Genomic DNA, 14,647 nt, shown 5'->3' on the forward strand with positions numbered 1-14,647 from the left:
TCCAGGACGTGAGTTGCCGCGGGCTCCCTCTCTGGCCCTGGGTCCTTTCTGTCTGTCTCATGCTAGTTTGTCTCCTTCCCTGGGTCTCTCCCTGGCGCTGTCACTCATTGCCCCTCTGTCCCCTTCCGTGCATCTTTCCCTGACAGGGTTTGCCTGGCTTCTGCCCCTGGCAGCGTTTCTCCCTCCATGTCTCCGGGTCTTTGCCTCTGCCGTTCTCTCTCTAACCCTGCTAGTTCCTTTCGGTGCCCCTATCTCCCTGTGCTCCCACCCGTTCCCTCTCTCATGTTCCCTGAGCACCGCTCCTGCTGCCCCCATCCGCACGCCACCTCATCTGTGTGTGATTGGGGGTGGGGACTGTCTGTACACACAGTCCAGCCTGGCAGCGCCAGGCTGGGTATATTGGGGCAGGGGAGCCTGCTCATCTGCAGCCTGGTGCTGGACTCAAGATCCCCGAGGGCCCAACCCAGGGGCTGTGGCCCCCACAATTGCTCAGGACTGGCCACAGTCATCCTGTGGTCTGGGCTGCCAGTGAGGGTGGAGGGGAGTGTGGTTCAGCAGACCCCCTGGGCAGCAATCTGGTCACTGTCCTAAGCCCCTCTGGACCCCCTCACCCTCACACCCAGCCCCATCCTAGCTCTCTCCTGCTTCCACTCAGGTTCCTGCCACCTCCCCACTGTCCCCAGTGACTCAGCACCTTGACCACAGTCCGCCCGCTGAAAAGGACCTGACCTTCCCCCTTTCCAGATGTGGAAACCAAGACCCTAGGGGTTCGGGACATGTCCAGGTTGCACATAGAGGCAGGGCGGAGCCAGGGTCTGACCCCAGGTGCAATGCACTTATGTACCTCCACCTACTCTAGCCGGGCCACCCTGGGCCGATGGCAGACCTACTGTGAGTCAGGTGTCCGATAAGGTGTTAGACTCATGCTGGAATCTCACTGTCCCTGTGGAAGTGGCTGAAAGTGAGGGGCATTCAGGAGTGCACACTGGATGGGCACTCCGTCCAGACCTTGGCTGACCCCTCCTGCCTGTGGCCTGCTGGATTGCCACCCCTCGGGAAGAGGTAGAGACTGCTCCCTTCTCTGCAAATATGATGCACCCTCCCCACCTTCCACCACTCCTACTCTCCCTCAGACTCACACACCTACCTAAAGCCCTCCCACTGAGTTAATTGTCTGGTCCTGGAAGGGTTAACCCAGGCTGCCTTCCACCTGAGAGTGCCAATGGAAAAACAGGCTCCTGCCAAGAAAGTAGCATCACTCCCTGGAAGGTCAGGGCTGTCAACGAGCACCCAGGGAAAGAACCTGGAGCGGGCAGGGGCTGGAGGGTACCCAGACATCCAGCACCCAGGGAAAGAACCCAGAGAGGGCAGGGGCTGGAGGGTACCCAGGCATCCAGCACCCAGGGAAAGAACCCAGAGAGGGCAGGGGCTGGAGGGTACCCTTCTGCCTGCACCCAGGGCTACAGGGTACCCCGGCATCCAGCAAAGTTCGGGGGTTCAGGTCTTGGGCAGGTGCCCAGGATCCTCAGGCTACATCTTGGCCCATCTCCCCAACCTTCCTCAGGCTGGGACTGTGCCCTGGCTGCTGCAGCAGAGTTCTGTCAGGCTCTGGGTGAGGGAAGTAGAGGTGCAGGGAGCTGGCCTAGAATGCCCCCCACCAAGCCAGGTTCCTGAGGAGAAGTGAACAAACGGAGGGGCCTGCTGTGTGCTCTTCCTGTGCCTCCCACCTCTCCTCCCTTGCTGGGAAAGCCCCTGCAGGGCCTTGAGCTGGGGCACAGCAGGTGGTGGTGGTGGTGTTTGAGCCAGGCTGGACAGAAGGAAAGATGAGGCAGGGGCATGCAGGCCCGCTGTGACCCTGTCAGACTGGGTGGGGGCGCCCTTCCCAGGCCCCATTCCCAGCTCCCACTCACACCTATTTGTTCTCTAGGTTTTCCGAAGAGCAGACAAGAATGGTGAGTGTAGTGTCTTCTGGGTCCCCACAGCAAGGGGTACAGTGGGGGCATCAGGGGACATGCGGGGGTGCTAGGAGGCTCCATCTGGGGTGGAGACAACTCTTGGGGAGGCCGTATTCTAGAGAAGTGGTCCGAGGATGTGCTGGCTTTGGCAGGATGGAGGGGTTGGGAACTGTGGTTTGGCCAGTGGGGGGCTTACCCGCAGCGTGCTCTGGATAGAGGTACCCACCAGCAAGGCCCAGAGAGGTGAAACGGTTGCCTGAGGTCACACTGCCCCATGTGAGAGGCTTGGAGGGGTGGTGAAAGGAGATGAAGCCCAGAGGGGGATTTTACTTAGATTTTACTTAGATTTTTAAGAGAGTTTGGGAGCTTTCCTTAACTCCTCCTGCCCTAGGCCCTCGTTGTCTCTGAGGCCAACCTGGGAACGCCTTGGAGCCCAGGAAGCGAAGGAGCCACAGGTTGCTACCCATGGGAGACCCACCGTATTGGGATTGGCCAGTTGGGAATCTGAAGTGAGGCAGCCAATCCACTTTGAGCTCCCTCCCATCTGGGGGCCTCACAGCCCTTGATCCTCCCATCACACTCTCACCTCTTGCCCTTTCTCCTTTGAGTCTCTTCAAGTTGGTGGAGACCCAGTCTGTCCCAAGCCACGTGCTCTCGGAGGGATCAGGGCATTCATCTGGTGGTGCACAGACCCTCCCCCAGAGCTGCTTCCCACCACCTGCTGGGGCCAAATCCCTGGTACCATTTGTGGTGACTATCTGGGGTTAAGGTCTCTCTCACTCTGACTCACCCGACTGATAGCGAGTCTGCAGAACAGGGTAGAACTGTCCCCAGGAACTTCTGAGACTGTAACACTTTACCCAACGCTCTCCCAAGGAGCTACTGGTGGTTTCAAACTGCTGACCTTGCGGTTAGCAGTCCAGGCTCAGAACCATTACACCACTAGGGCTCCTACCGCAAGTGGTCTTAACAAGCGAAAGGTTAGAATTCCAGGTGCCAGCTCTCAAGGAAGACTGTTGGCTCAGAGGGAAGGTCCTTGTCTCCCCCTGGGTGCCAGGTGCTTGAAGTTAGTTCTCCACGTGACTTGGCATCATTCTCCCTCCCATCTCTGCGCCAATCTCTCTTAGATCTCAAAAGATAGGGACTGAGGACACACCCTGCACTAATCCTGCCTTGTTAACAGTGAAAACACAGACAACCCCTTGCCGCCACTATGTCCACCATATCTACTCTGGCGTCAGCCCCCAAACTGTCTTTTTCTTTTTTTAAGGGAAAGCAGCTCTCTTTTTGCTTGTGATTTCCCCCCATGGTTTTAAAGGATTGTGGTGGTGCAGTGGTTAAGTGTGTAGCTGCTGATCAAAAGGTTGGCAGTTCAGAGCCACCAGCCACTCTGTGCTTCCAGAGGATAGCAGTTTTAGAAACCCTCCCGGGCAGTTCGACTCTACCCTATGTACTGCTGTGTTTGGCTTTGCATTTTTTTTCTCTTCAGTAATTTTAAAGACCCTGAACCCAGACTCTTGTAGAGCATGGGTGGGGTCCTGGCAGGCGGGGCACATGCTCTAGGTTTTGTCTGGTATCAGAGTTAAATTGTGAACACCCGGTTTACAGATGGCTGTGGATGATAGTGGGAGCCCCAAATCCATTTGCAGGGCCCTTAAGCCTCCGGTGAATTCCCTTTGACCATAAACAATGGATGTGAATAGCTTTGGCAGGTGGCAGTGCCCCCCGGTCGCTCTGGCAGGTGGAACATGGAGTGGGACTGGGCAAGTTGCTCACCCTGTGCCCCGCCCTGACCCGCTCAGTCCCGACTGCTGCCATTCCTCCAACCTCCTCCCCAGCTCCCTTGGGACAATGGGCAGAGGGCTCTCACAGATGTCTAAATCACATCACGTCCAATTTCATGGAACATAGCATGCATGTTAAGTGTTGTGTATCTGTATAACCATAAGCCTATGGATTGGTGACACATACTTTTAGAGGACACAATACAACCCATAACGCCATTCAATTGAGATCAGCCTGCTCCGCCCTCTGTGATGGGGAGGGTGCTCTTTCCCTTTGGAGCTAGTTGCTCCCAGAGGCTGCGCTATTAGGAAGCTTCTTCCACCCTGGAGCGAGGCTGGCAGCATGGGGGGGCCGTGCCTCAGCCCCCAGGTCCCCCTGAGTGTGCCCCAGGCTGTGCATTCACTTCTTCAGCTGACAAACTTTTGTTGAGTTCCCGCCCAATGCCAGGCCCCTTGGGTGGGCCCTGCTGCCTTCATGGGGCACCTCTGGGGGCCTTGGTGGTGTAATGGGTTACAAGTTGGACCGCCAACCACAGAGTCAGTACTTCGAAACCACCGGAAAAAGATGGGGCTATCTACTCCTGTGAAGAGTTAGTCTCAGACAAACCCACCGGGGCCGTTCCACCGCGTCGCTCAGTTGAAATGGGCTCAATGGCAGTGAGTTTGTTTTTGGGTGTGGGGGCCTTAGCTCCTTTGTGCCAACAGTCAGATCTCCACAGGGGGCAGCACCCCTGCCTACCTGGCTGGGTGGTGGTGAGGGGCCGGGGCCTGGTGGCCAGGGTGGAGTCAGGAGGCAGGGGTAGGTACTGACGCTGCTCCCTGTCGCCCGCCCTACCTCCCCAGATGATGGGAAGCTCTCCTTTGAGGAGTTCCAGAACTACTTTGCTGATGGGGTGCTCAGCCCAGGGGAGCTTCGGACACTGTTCAGTAGCATCGACGGGCACCCCACTGGGTGAGTGCCAGAGGGAGGTCGTTGGTGAGGAGGCCAGGTTGCCCACCTCCCACTGTGTCCCCTGCTGCCTGGGTTTCCTTACTGAGGACAGGAGAGGGCTGGTGGGAGCCAGGAGAGGTGTCAAGGCTCAGTGTCAGATTTACCCGCCCGCCCACTCCCTCCCCGTCTCCAGCCTTGCCCACCACACTGCTTTCAGCTGGGACCCCAAAATAGATAGGCCTGAGTCACCACCCATGGCTCAGCCTCAGACGCCCCCCCCCACCCCACTTCCCTCAGGAACCAGAGGATACCTAGGGACAGCTGGGTCCCTGTCTGCTTCCACTCATAGATGCAGTCCCTGAACACCCATACACCTCCTGGGGTGGGCGGGGGCTCCCACATCTACGTGCCTAGGTGTAGGCATGCACACACCACGCTTCCTCCCAGGAGAGCACAGGCAGACAGCTGCCCTCCCCCTCCCCCACCTCTCCAACCTCTCCAGGTATGTTTCTGTGCCCCGCCCTTGTCTGAGACCTGGACTGGGTGCTTTGCCTGAAGTGCTCCCACCCGAACCGAACCAGGAACTCCAGTCCAATGCCTCATCCTTCAAGGTCTTTTTTAGGCAGTCCCTCTATGAAGTAGCGTCCCACGCCTCCCTGGACTTTCCCAGACCTGGTGGCCCCTGCACAACTCCGAGCCTCCCTGGCCTTGGCCTACCTCTGTCTCCCAGGTCTGGGGTCTTCTTGGGCGCTGGAAGTTTGTCTGAGTCTCTGCCCTCAGAGTGTGTTTGATGGGGCTAATAATACCCTCCCGCTTCCCTCCGTGGTCCTCCTGCCTGCTGAGCAACTGAGCCAGGAGTGGAGGCAGAAGTAACCTCCTCCTCGTTGGGTGGGGGCAGGGGCCATGTTGGCCTCAAAGCCCAGCTTGGCAGGCCCAGGTCTGAGTGACTGAGGGCACCTTCTCTTTCCCTCACAGAGACTTGGAGACAGAGAGACTCTGTGGTGAGTCCAGGAGCAGGGGAGCTTGTCTCCTGAGAGCGCCCAGGAGGCTGGGACTGTGGCTGGTTGGCTGGGACAGAATGCGTGGCCAAGGAGTACAAACCGGGGCACAGTGGGATGGGTGGGCGGGGATGGGGTGGTGGTCTGGAACCCTGGAGAGCCCCCTCCTTTGTCCACAGACTACTTCTCAGAGCACCTGGGCGTCTACCGGCCTGTGCTGGCCGCTCTGGAGGCACTGAACCGCGCAGTGCTCACTGCCATGGACGTCACCAAACTGGTCAGTGGAGGGGATACTGGTGGGGGAGTGTGTACGCGTTGGCCATGCTGTGGGGGTCTGCACCCAGGGGGTTCACGGCCGTGGAGCTAGTCCTGGGCTGAAATCCCGGCTCCCCTCGCAGTGCAGCATCACCTCCCAGGGCCTCCATGTCCTCATCTGTAAAGTGGCCCTCGCCACAGAGCCCACCTCCATAGGTTTGTGGGGCAGTTCGGTAGGTGGGAGAGGGGTCCGTTTTCTGTGCCATTCCTGGCACTCAGAGGGATGCCCGGTGCAGAATGGGCGCGCACTAGTGGGAGCTGCTGCTGACATTTTTGTGCTTAGCCAGATCTCCCTGTGGGGGGCTATCAGCCCAGCACCCAGCAGGGAGGAGTTGAGATGGGGGACCCTGGGCACACCCAACCACAGACTCACACTGATGTGTGGAGCCTGGTGGGCAGAGGTTTGGCCTGAGGATATACGTGAATAGGCAAGCACATATACACCCACGAGTTTGTGGACACATGTGCACATGCATAAATAGAGCTTCGAGCCCTTAGGTGGTGACTTTCAAAAACTACCTGCTGCCCCACCTTTTGCATGTTTAGAAACCCCTCCCCTCCCCACTCTGTGTCTTAGAACTCTTATAAGGGGGCATGAGGAAGCAGTGGGCCGGCCTGGGATTGTGTTTGACTTCCTATTCTAGAGAAGGGGGAACTGAGGCTCCCAAAGGGTTGACAATCACCCAAGCTCACAGCTGGTTGCTTTCACAGGGGGTGGAATGGATTGCAAAGGGTCACCTTTGGGGCCTGGCATCCAAATGACACCCAAAAAACCCAAACTCATTGCTAGTCGATGCCAACTCATCGTGACCCTATAGGGTAGGGTAGAACTACTTCTGTGGATTGTGACTCTTTACAGGGGTAGAAAGCCCTGTCTTTCTCTCTTGGAGAGGCTGGTGGTTTTGAACTGCTGACCTTGGCATTAGCAGCCCAGCGTGGAACCCTATGTCACTAGGGCTCCTTTCCACATGGTACATAGGGAATTGGCCTGTTGCAGAGACTTCCATATCTGGGCTGAACACAAGTGGGGGGATGGCTTTGCTTCTAACCTTGGAAACAGGGCAGCTGGGCTGGCATTCTCTAAACTGGAACTAGATAGGGAGGATTCCAAATGCAGCTCACAGCTGAGGACTCCAGAGGTGAGGCGTACCTAACTCCCCCTGGAACTAGACGGGGGGGGGGGGGGGGCAGCCCATCACAACGCCATGACTGCTAGCTCCAAACTCAGACTTTAATCCGAGGCTGCAGGTCCAGACAGAGTGGCAGCTCCGTCTGGGCAGTGCCTTTTCCGCCCCGCCCCCTCCAGCCCAACGGGACTCCAGACTCAGTTGAACACTTCATGCACTAGCCTGGAGCCGTACTCCTGGTACATGGCCCGGGTCATCCAGCGGCGTTGGAAGGCGCTCAGGGAGGCCACCATGGAGCCACCTGTCCACACGGCTGTGCCACGCCCAGGCATGGCCACCAGGTGTGGCCGCAGCGCCGCATAGCCGTGCCGCAGGCACTGGGCCTCCAGTTCCTTGTCCAGGCGCTCAGTGAAGCCAGGGAAAAGTGTGGAGCCACCGGCCAGCACGATGGTGTCGGCCAGCCGTTTCCGCAGCGTGGCGGGTATCTTCTGCAGGGCCTGGAAGGCCAGCGAGGGCAGGCCCGGCTCAGACTGGCCCAGCAGACGCGGCTGGAAGATGGGCTCCGGGCAGCGGAAGCGCTCGCTGCCGAGATGGACGCAGCTGCCATTGCCTATGAAGAAGCTGGTCTGTTGATGGCGGGCAGGGTTCCGGAGGTCTCCTTCGAAGTCCTGCGACACGTAGCAATAACGTTTCTTGAGCTGTGTGATGGCCTTGCGGGGCAGGGTCTGCAGCTGGTGGTCCGGGCACGCCGCTACCAGCAGCTCCCGCAGGTAGCGCGACAGCGTGGTGCCTGCCACGTCCAATCGGAAGGTGGCCTCCTGCCAGGAGTGGCCTGCATAGATGGGCGTGGCGTGACACACGCCCGCACCAGCCTCCACTGCCAGCCCGCTGAACGCGCCCGTGGAGCACAGCGCCAACAGGGCCGTGCTGGCCATATGGCACGCGGGCACCGCCAGGGTCTCAAACAGCAACTCGGCCACCCTCTCGCGGCCCGCGGGCGGCGCCGATGGCGAGTCACTCACCAGCACGGGCCACTGCTCTGGACACACCCGCAGGCCGCCCACCAGCAGACGCTCCCACAGCCCCTCCAGCGCTTCCCAGTCCACCACCACGCCGTGCTTGATGGGGTGCGCCCGCGCCACGCCACCCGCCAGCTCGTAGCCCGGCGTGCCGGGCAGCACGGGCCGGTCCCAGCTGGGCACCAGACTGGAGCTCTTCAGCGTCAGGCGCGGCTGGTGCTCGCCCGCAAAGCCGGCCTTGGTGAAGCCCGAGCCCAGGTCCACCACCACCGCGACGCGGCCCAGCTGGGGCGGCCCGCGCACCCCGCGGCTCCCCACCGCAGAAGCCACCTTCTGGGCCTGCCTGCCCTGCGGCGGAGGGTGCAGTTGCCCCGGGGCGAGGTCCGGCTCCACCTTCTCAGCCGGCACAAGGGAGCTTTGGCCCCTTCGGACATAGGCCCCGCCCCCTGATTGGAGACTCCGCCCCCCAGGCCCTTTGCGGGCCAGAGACACCCTCCGGCAGCTCTAAGCCCCGCCTTTTCCGGGCTGGATCAAGCCCAAGCCTTTCAGTCTGGATTCGCCCTCTGAATCTGAAGTGCCACCTCCTTCCCACTTCTGGCGGTGGAGAGCCGCTGGGGCTCGTTTGCAGCCCTTGGCTCCGCCCAGAAGTCTGAGGCCCCGCCTCTGAATGGAGTGTCTGACTCTCCGCTTCTGGTCCTCTTCACCGTGCTCAGGCTGCAGGCGTCGTCTGCTGTGACCGCGCCCAGTCCGTATCTGCAGAGGTGGATGGCGAGAGAGACAGACAGAATCCTGTTAGCTGTTGAAAGGCTGCCAGTAGCTGCAGAGCCCTGAGAACGAAGAAGGGACTTTGTGGTAGCATCTTTTACACATGCTTCACTCTTGGGGACCCAGGGCTCTAGCTCAGGCCTCGAGTCCCCATGTGGTCTCTCGGCACTGTCTCACCTGGCTGGACTTGGCCGAAGTAGTTCCAGGCTGTGGAGGGCGGAGGGATGACCAGAGAAGGAAGAAAAGAACATGGATTGGACTCATTGTGACCTCAGCACTGAGCATCAGCTGCGCTTCCACAGCCCCTCCCTCATAAAGCTCCCTGGATTCAGCCTCTCACCTGTCACAGGGCCAATGGCAGTGAGCATCTGGCATCAGCTGTCCTGCAAACCTAACTCATTTCGGGCCACCTGATTGTGCTGGCCAGATCTGCTTTAGAGAAACCGTTTGCTCACACTCTGAGCAGCCTAGCATGCTCTGCTGCCCACTTCAGGCAGTGACCCCAAGGCTTCTGTGGGGGGATACCTGGGCCTGGGCTGGTGACTCGGTTCTGAAGCTGACTCACTGGGTGACCCTGAGCCCACTTTGTTCCTCCAACAAGGGGCAATAATGCTGACACATAGGAAAGAGGCTACTTTAGTCTCGTTAGGACCATTTCCATTTTGCAAGTAAAAAACCTGCTGGGGTGAACTTCAGCTCAAATAAGCCTTTATAAGGATCTTGCGTGGAGTATACCTTCCCAGCACAAAGGTGAAGTCAGACCTCAGGAAAACAACACTCCCAGGGGTGCAGGGAAGCCAGGATGTGAACACTGTTTATTTATCCAACTTTCATTCTTCTGGCGACCGGATGTTCATGTAGAAAGCATGGGCGCCTCCAGCTTCTGAATTACAGGGAAGGGGAAGGGGTCCGTTGGGCCAGCCGCGCTTCATCAGGAGGTGTGGCCACACGTCAGGGCCTACCCTTGTTGCCTTGATTGTAGATGGTAGGGAAAACTCAGTGCTGACCAAAATCGGGTCATCTCAGCCTGGCACAGAGGTTGTGGAGGGGTGGAGGGTTGTGTTGACTGATGAAAGCTGGCTGCCCGCTAAGGTGTACTGGGAAAGCCGCCTGCAGGTCTGCCAGGGCGGGGGCAGCAGTAGGGTCTGCACATGGCCCTGGCACCCAGGCAAGGGAGCAGCAGCAACTGGGTCCTGTCCACAGGAAACTGACTGAGCTCATGGACGCTTTGAGGAGGCCAGCCTCACTCTGGAGGCCCCAAGTGGCAATATGAGCAAAGTGGGGGTGAAGGCAGCAGGCACTGAGGTCCTAGAGGAGGAGGCAGCCTGGGGAGTGAGGCTGCACACCTCCACATGCTAGGTTTGGGCTTTTCTGTGCAGGCAGTGGGAGCTTCTGGACAAGGGCATGAAGTGTCCTGACCAAATTGGTGGATTGGAAGATGCTGTTAGCTTCCATATGGGCAGAGGAGAAGACGTGATAGGTTGGGCGCCATGTACTGAAATTGATGGAGGTGTTTGGAAAAGTCTTGGGCTTGAGGGTTACCAACAGAGTGGAGCAGGAGTGAGGGGTTGGGGGACCCGGGGTGTGGGGGGGCTGTGAGGCCTCTCCTTTGGGTGCAGTCACAGGCAGCGTCAACTGATGGCAGGAAGGTCACGGTTCCTGGCTGTTTGCCCAGGACACCTCCGTCTTGCCTACATTTAATTTTCAAAAGTTTAGAATTCTTGGAGCTGAGAGCAGTAACCTGCCCAGTGTGCATGGTCAGGCCTGGGTTTTGCCTAAGCCCCTTGCCGGGAGGCCTGCAGAACAAGGCCTGGCCAGCATGTCGGGGGGTGGGGGGAGATAAGGGACAGCCTCCCTCCACTATGATATGGGTTTACCCTGCCCATCTCGGGCGGGCCGCGAGGAGTGGAGAATCAGGAAAAGGCAGCCCTGCAACCAAATGGTGGCGTGGTGCTCTCTCCAGCGTGCCTTTGTCCCTGCGTCGCTCTGGACCTGAGACGGAACTCGCCCGCCTGCCTGGCGCACCGCCGCCTGGGACAGAGGAGGCGCCGGGGTTGCTACGGGCTCTTTATTGAACGGAGGGGCGGGGGCGGGGGCGCTCAGGGCCGCAGGTGGGAGCAGCGGCGTCCCTGGTGCTGCTGCTCGTCGGCGGTGCGCACCGGGCGGCGGGCCGGGGGCTGGGCCAGCAGGCGCTGGGGGAGCCGCTGTCTGCTTTGCGCGGTCTGGGTCCCCACCGCGCCCGGCGCCAGGTGTCCCTCCTGCTGCAGCTGGGCGTCCAGCAGCAGCAGCAGCAGCAGGATCTTTCTCAGGTCACGGACGCGCTCGCCCTCCTGCCGCTTACAGCAGTCGCCCGCTCCTCGCAGCATGGGCGCTGGCGCTGCGCAGCCCCCAGGAGGGCCGGTTGCCGCCGCCACCGCCGCCGCCACTGCCTCCTCCTCCAGCCGCCTGGCCCGCGGCGGGCCGGACCCTGCCGCCACCGGCCCAGCGCGTGGCTGCCGCTTGTCCAGGGAGAAAAGCAGCATGATCTTGGCCTGGGGAGGACGGAGGCGTGAAGGGAAGGAGTGCTGCGTGCCAGCCCATGACTTGGGGCCCCTCCGCTTCTAACCTCCAGAAGCCTAGCCCCTTCCATGTTCACCCATGCCCTAAGCCCCAAAGACACTCTGCCTCCCACCCTGCTTGGGGGGGCCACCCTACCTATCCTCCCCCACTTCAAGTCTACCTCCTGAGTGCCCACTCCTCCCTGCCTCTCAGCCTTGAGACCTTCACCCTCACCAGCCCTAGCCCAGTGCCCAGGACCACTGCCCACGTGTGGGCAAGTGGCACATGCGGGTGCTGAAGAGGAGGCAGCTTAGGGGTGCTTCTGGTGTCCACAGCCACCAGTGATACCACCAGTGGTACCTCCTGCCCAAGTGCCTGGGCTCCCAAGTCTTGTTCCCATGGGTTCTAAGATCCCTAACTCTCAGGGCTTGTGGGATCCCATCCACACTCTTGTTGACTCCTGGGACCCTCACTCCAGAAGGACCCCTCCCTGGTGCTAGGAATTCTGCTCACAAGGGAGGCCTCCATTCATGGGATTCCCTCCTGCCCAGGTTCCCCTGGCTATACTGGCACTCACAACAGACTTATTCTGTTTGGTGTGGCTGTTTGGGAACTCCTGCTCCCGCCTGGACTTCTGCTTGTCAGGTGGCTTCTCCTTGCAGGCCTGCTTGGGCATCTTGGTCCTCTGGTGGGAACTGTTGTTTCCCATGGTAGAACAAGTCACCACTGAGGGCCAAGGTCCATACTACCTAGACCTATTCTCTAGCCAGGGCCCCGTCTCTGCCCTGTCCCTGTGCCCTCATTGTGACCTCATGGGTTGACACCTCACCAGCTCCAGGCTCTGCATTCCGCCTCCTAGAATCCAGAGGTAAATCTTGGCTCCATTTGCTCTCCTGTGACTTCTGCTGGCCTAGTGAGCCTGCATGAGCTGGTGCCTGTGGGGGGCCTGGCTCGCCCCACTTTGACCTTGACCAATGTTATACACCTCCAGGCATCAATCTGCTCATGGGCAAAGGGTCACTTGTGGTGTCAGTCAGTCACAAGGAAGAGTAAGTGAGCTTATTTGGAAGTGGGGCTGCCACAAACGGGTAGTTCTTTGGTGCCAAGAAGGGCATTTACTAAAGGGTGTCCGGGAGCTCAGAGCATGGTCAGAAAGTCGAGAGATCAGGCTTGGCCACAGGGCACCGACGCCCTTGGCTCCTCAGGGAACAAGAGAACCCAGCCTCCCTTTGTCCCTGCTTCCCAGCTCACAAGCCTGACCATCTGCTGGCTGAGCTGAGGCAGGAGTGAAAGCGCTGGGGGTAGAGGGAGGGACCCACACAAGGGTTTGAACTCAGGGTGGGGGTGTGTATGGGTTGGTTCTGGTGGGTACGGGAGGGGTGGGCGGCTATTTGCAGGAAATCTGTTGTTTTGGGTGGTTCAGTCTTTTGGTACTGTGATGTTTGACAATAAAAATAATGATGCATCTTGTGATTGAGGACAGCTGTTCCAGGTGCTGGGCTGCGCCCCATTAGGGAGTAAGTAACTCACTCACTGGCGCTCTGAGAGATGGGCAGCCCCATTTAGAGATGAAGAAACCGAGGCCCAAGAAGGCGGAGGTGCTTGGGGAATTGCTAAGACTCCCAAGATAAGCAGTGCCGACTGACACACCCTGCCCCCTGAGGGGGTTGGGGGCAGGGAGGCTGGTGATGGTAGTTGGCAGTGCCTACTGGTGAGGACAGTGACTCAGCTGGCCTAGTAAAGGCAGCTCAGGGAATGCTTGTCGCCAGAGGAATGAATGAACGCGGAGATTGATGGAGCCCGAGGTCAGCTGGTGGGTAGTATGTCAAAATTGGGCCTTGGCCACCCCGTGACCTGTCCCTTTACCCAACCCCATTCTTGGCCATAGCAGTTCTCCAGGTGGTGGTCTTGAGAGGAGAGGGGCCTGAGGTCCCCAGAGAAGGTAGGCATCTCAGCTGCCAGCCAATGCTGCTGTGCCCATCTCCCAGGGTGAGGCCAGGCTTAGAAAAGAAGGGGTCCCCGAATCCCAGAGTCCCCCATGTCTGGGCCAGGTTCTCAGCCCCTCTGCTGCTGACATGGCTGCTGCTGCTACTCTCAAGGCCAGGGCGGGCACCCCCCCCCCAGAGATGCCTGTCTTCCCCCTGCCCACCCTGCCTGCAGGAGTACGAGCAGGCCTCCCAGGTGGACCAGTTCGTGACGCGCTTCCTGCTGCGGGAGACCGCGAGCCAGCTGCAAGCTCTGCAGAGCTCGCTAGAGGGCGCCTCTGACACCCTGGAGGCCCAGGCCCGGAGCTCCAGGTAGGGGAAGGTGCCCCCCAACCTCAGCAGCGCCTATTGCCCCCACAAACCAAAGCCCTCAGCCTTCACCACAGGGCACAGTTTCAATGTCCTGAAACCCGCAGTCTGAATGTCTCAGACCTCCGCTCCCTGATCGTGGGGACCGGGGCTGGTGGACTGACCCTCTGTTCCCTAGGCTGGACGAAGAGAAGGTGGAGGTGCAGAGCAGGCCGAGTGGCAGCCGGCGGGCAGGGCGCAGGGCCTCGCGGAGAATCTGCCAGCCACCCCCCAGAGCCAGCCCTTCTGACCCAGGTGAGGCTGGGCTGAGGAGGGCCCAGGGTGGGCACTGCCTCCCCACTCTCCTCCTGTCCTTCCTTTCCTCTTCCTCCCCCAATGCATGCCAAGAAAATGGGGTTCCAGGGCCCCCCCTGACCGCCAGCCCCTCCCTGTAGCGTGCCGCTTGGAGGCGGAGCTGCAATGGCGCCTCCAAGTCCAACGGCTGCAGGAGCTCATTGACCAGCTCGAGTGTAAGGTGAGTGGCCTCCGGACCAGCGCCCTGGGGACAGCGGGCTTCCTGGGGGACCTCGGAGCCAAGCAGCCGCCAGGGGTTCCGCCTATCCTCCGTGTCCCTCCCAGGCCCCAAGGCTGGAGCCCCTGCACGAAGAGGAGCTGCCCAAGGGGCCCGATTCGGTGAGTCCTGGAGGGGCAGGCAGCCGGGTGTCTGTGGGCTCCAGAAAGGAGGGGCGGGGGCTGCCCCCCCAAGCCCCCGCCGTCCTCGCACCGCCGCCCCCGGCCCGGCCCACAGCAGCCTGAGCGGCCTCTCTCGCCAGCACATCCTCATGGCCCAGCGGCAGGTCCGGGTGGCGGAGACGGCCCTGCAGGACTTCCACCGCGCCCTGTGCTGCTACGTGGATGCCACTGGGGCCCAGAGCCGGTGCC

At 60.1% G+C, this 14,647-nt stretch overlaps 2 protein-coding genes across 2 annotated transcripts in view; one reads left to right on the forward strand and one right to left on the reverse strand.

Annotated features, from left to right (window-relative positions):
• Positions 1 to 14,643, forward strand: part of NECAB3 (N-terminal EF-hand calcium binding protein 3) — a gene marked incomplete at its 3' end in the record, with an annotated part of 16,999 nt that extends 2,356 nt beyond the window's left edge. The window contains exons 2-10 of the mRNA XM_004698230.2: positions 1,928 to 1,952; positions 4,583 to 4,691; positions 5,646 to 5,671; positions 5,848 to 5,945; positions 13,593 to 13,729; positions 13,905 to 14,020; positions 14,161 to 14,240; positions 14,345 to 14,398; positions 14,539 to 14,643. Of these exons, the coding sequence (XP_004698287.2) occupies positions 1,928 to 1,952; positions 4,583 to 4,691; positions 5,646 to 5,671; positions 5,848 to 5,945; positions 13,593 to 13,729; positions 13,905 to 14,020; positions 14,161 to 14,240; positions 14,345 to 14,398; positions 14,539 to 14,643 (750 nt within the window). The remainder of the gene's footprint in view (positions 1 to 1,927; positions 1,953 to 4,582; positions 4,692 to 5,645; positions 5,672 to 5,847; positions 5,946 to 13,592; positions 13,730 to 13,904; positions 14,021 to 14,160; positions 14,241 to 14,344; positions 14,399 to 14,538) is intronic.
• ACTL10 (actin like 10) lies at positions 7,194 to 10,248 on the reverse strand. The gene is made up of 3 exons (XM_030887030.2): positions 10,241 to 10,248; positions 8,722 to 8,882; positions 7,194 to 8,602 (listed from the first exon to the last, which is right to left on the reverse strand). Exons 1-3 carry the CDS (start codon positions 10,246 to 10,248, stop codon positions 7,308 to 7,310), a joined length of 1,464 nt encoding a protein of 487 aa, XP_030742890.2. The 3' UTR covers positions 7,194 to 7,307.
• Positions 14,644 to 14,647: the final 4 nt, after the last annotated feature.

This window comes from Echinops telfairi, unplaced genomic scaffold (genome assembly GCF_000313985.2).
Source record: "Echinops telfairi isolate 266 unplaced genomic scaffold, ASM31398v2 ScPeMD7_5592;HRSCAF=6446, whole genome shotgun sequence".
NCBI classification, from domain to species: domain Eukaryota; kingdom Metazoa; phylum Chordata; class Mammalia; order Afrosoricida; family Tenrecidae; genus Echinops; species Echinops telfairi.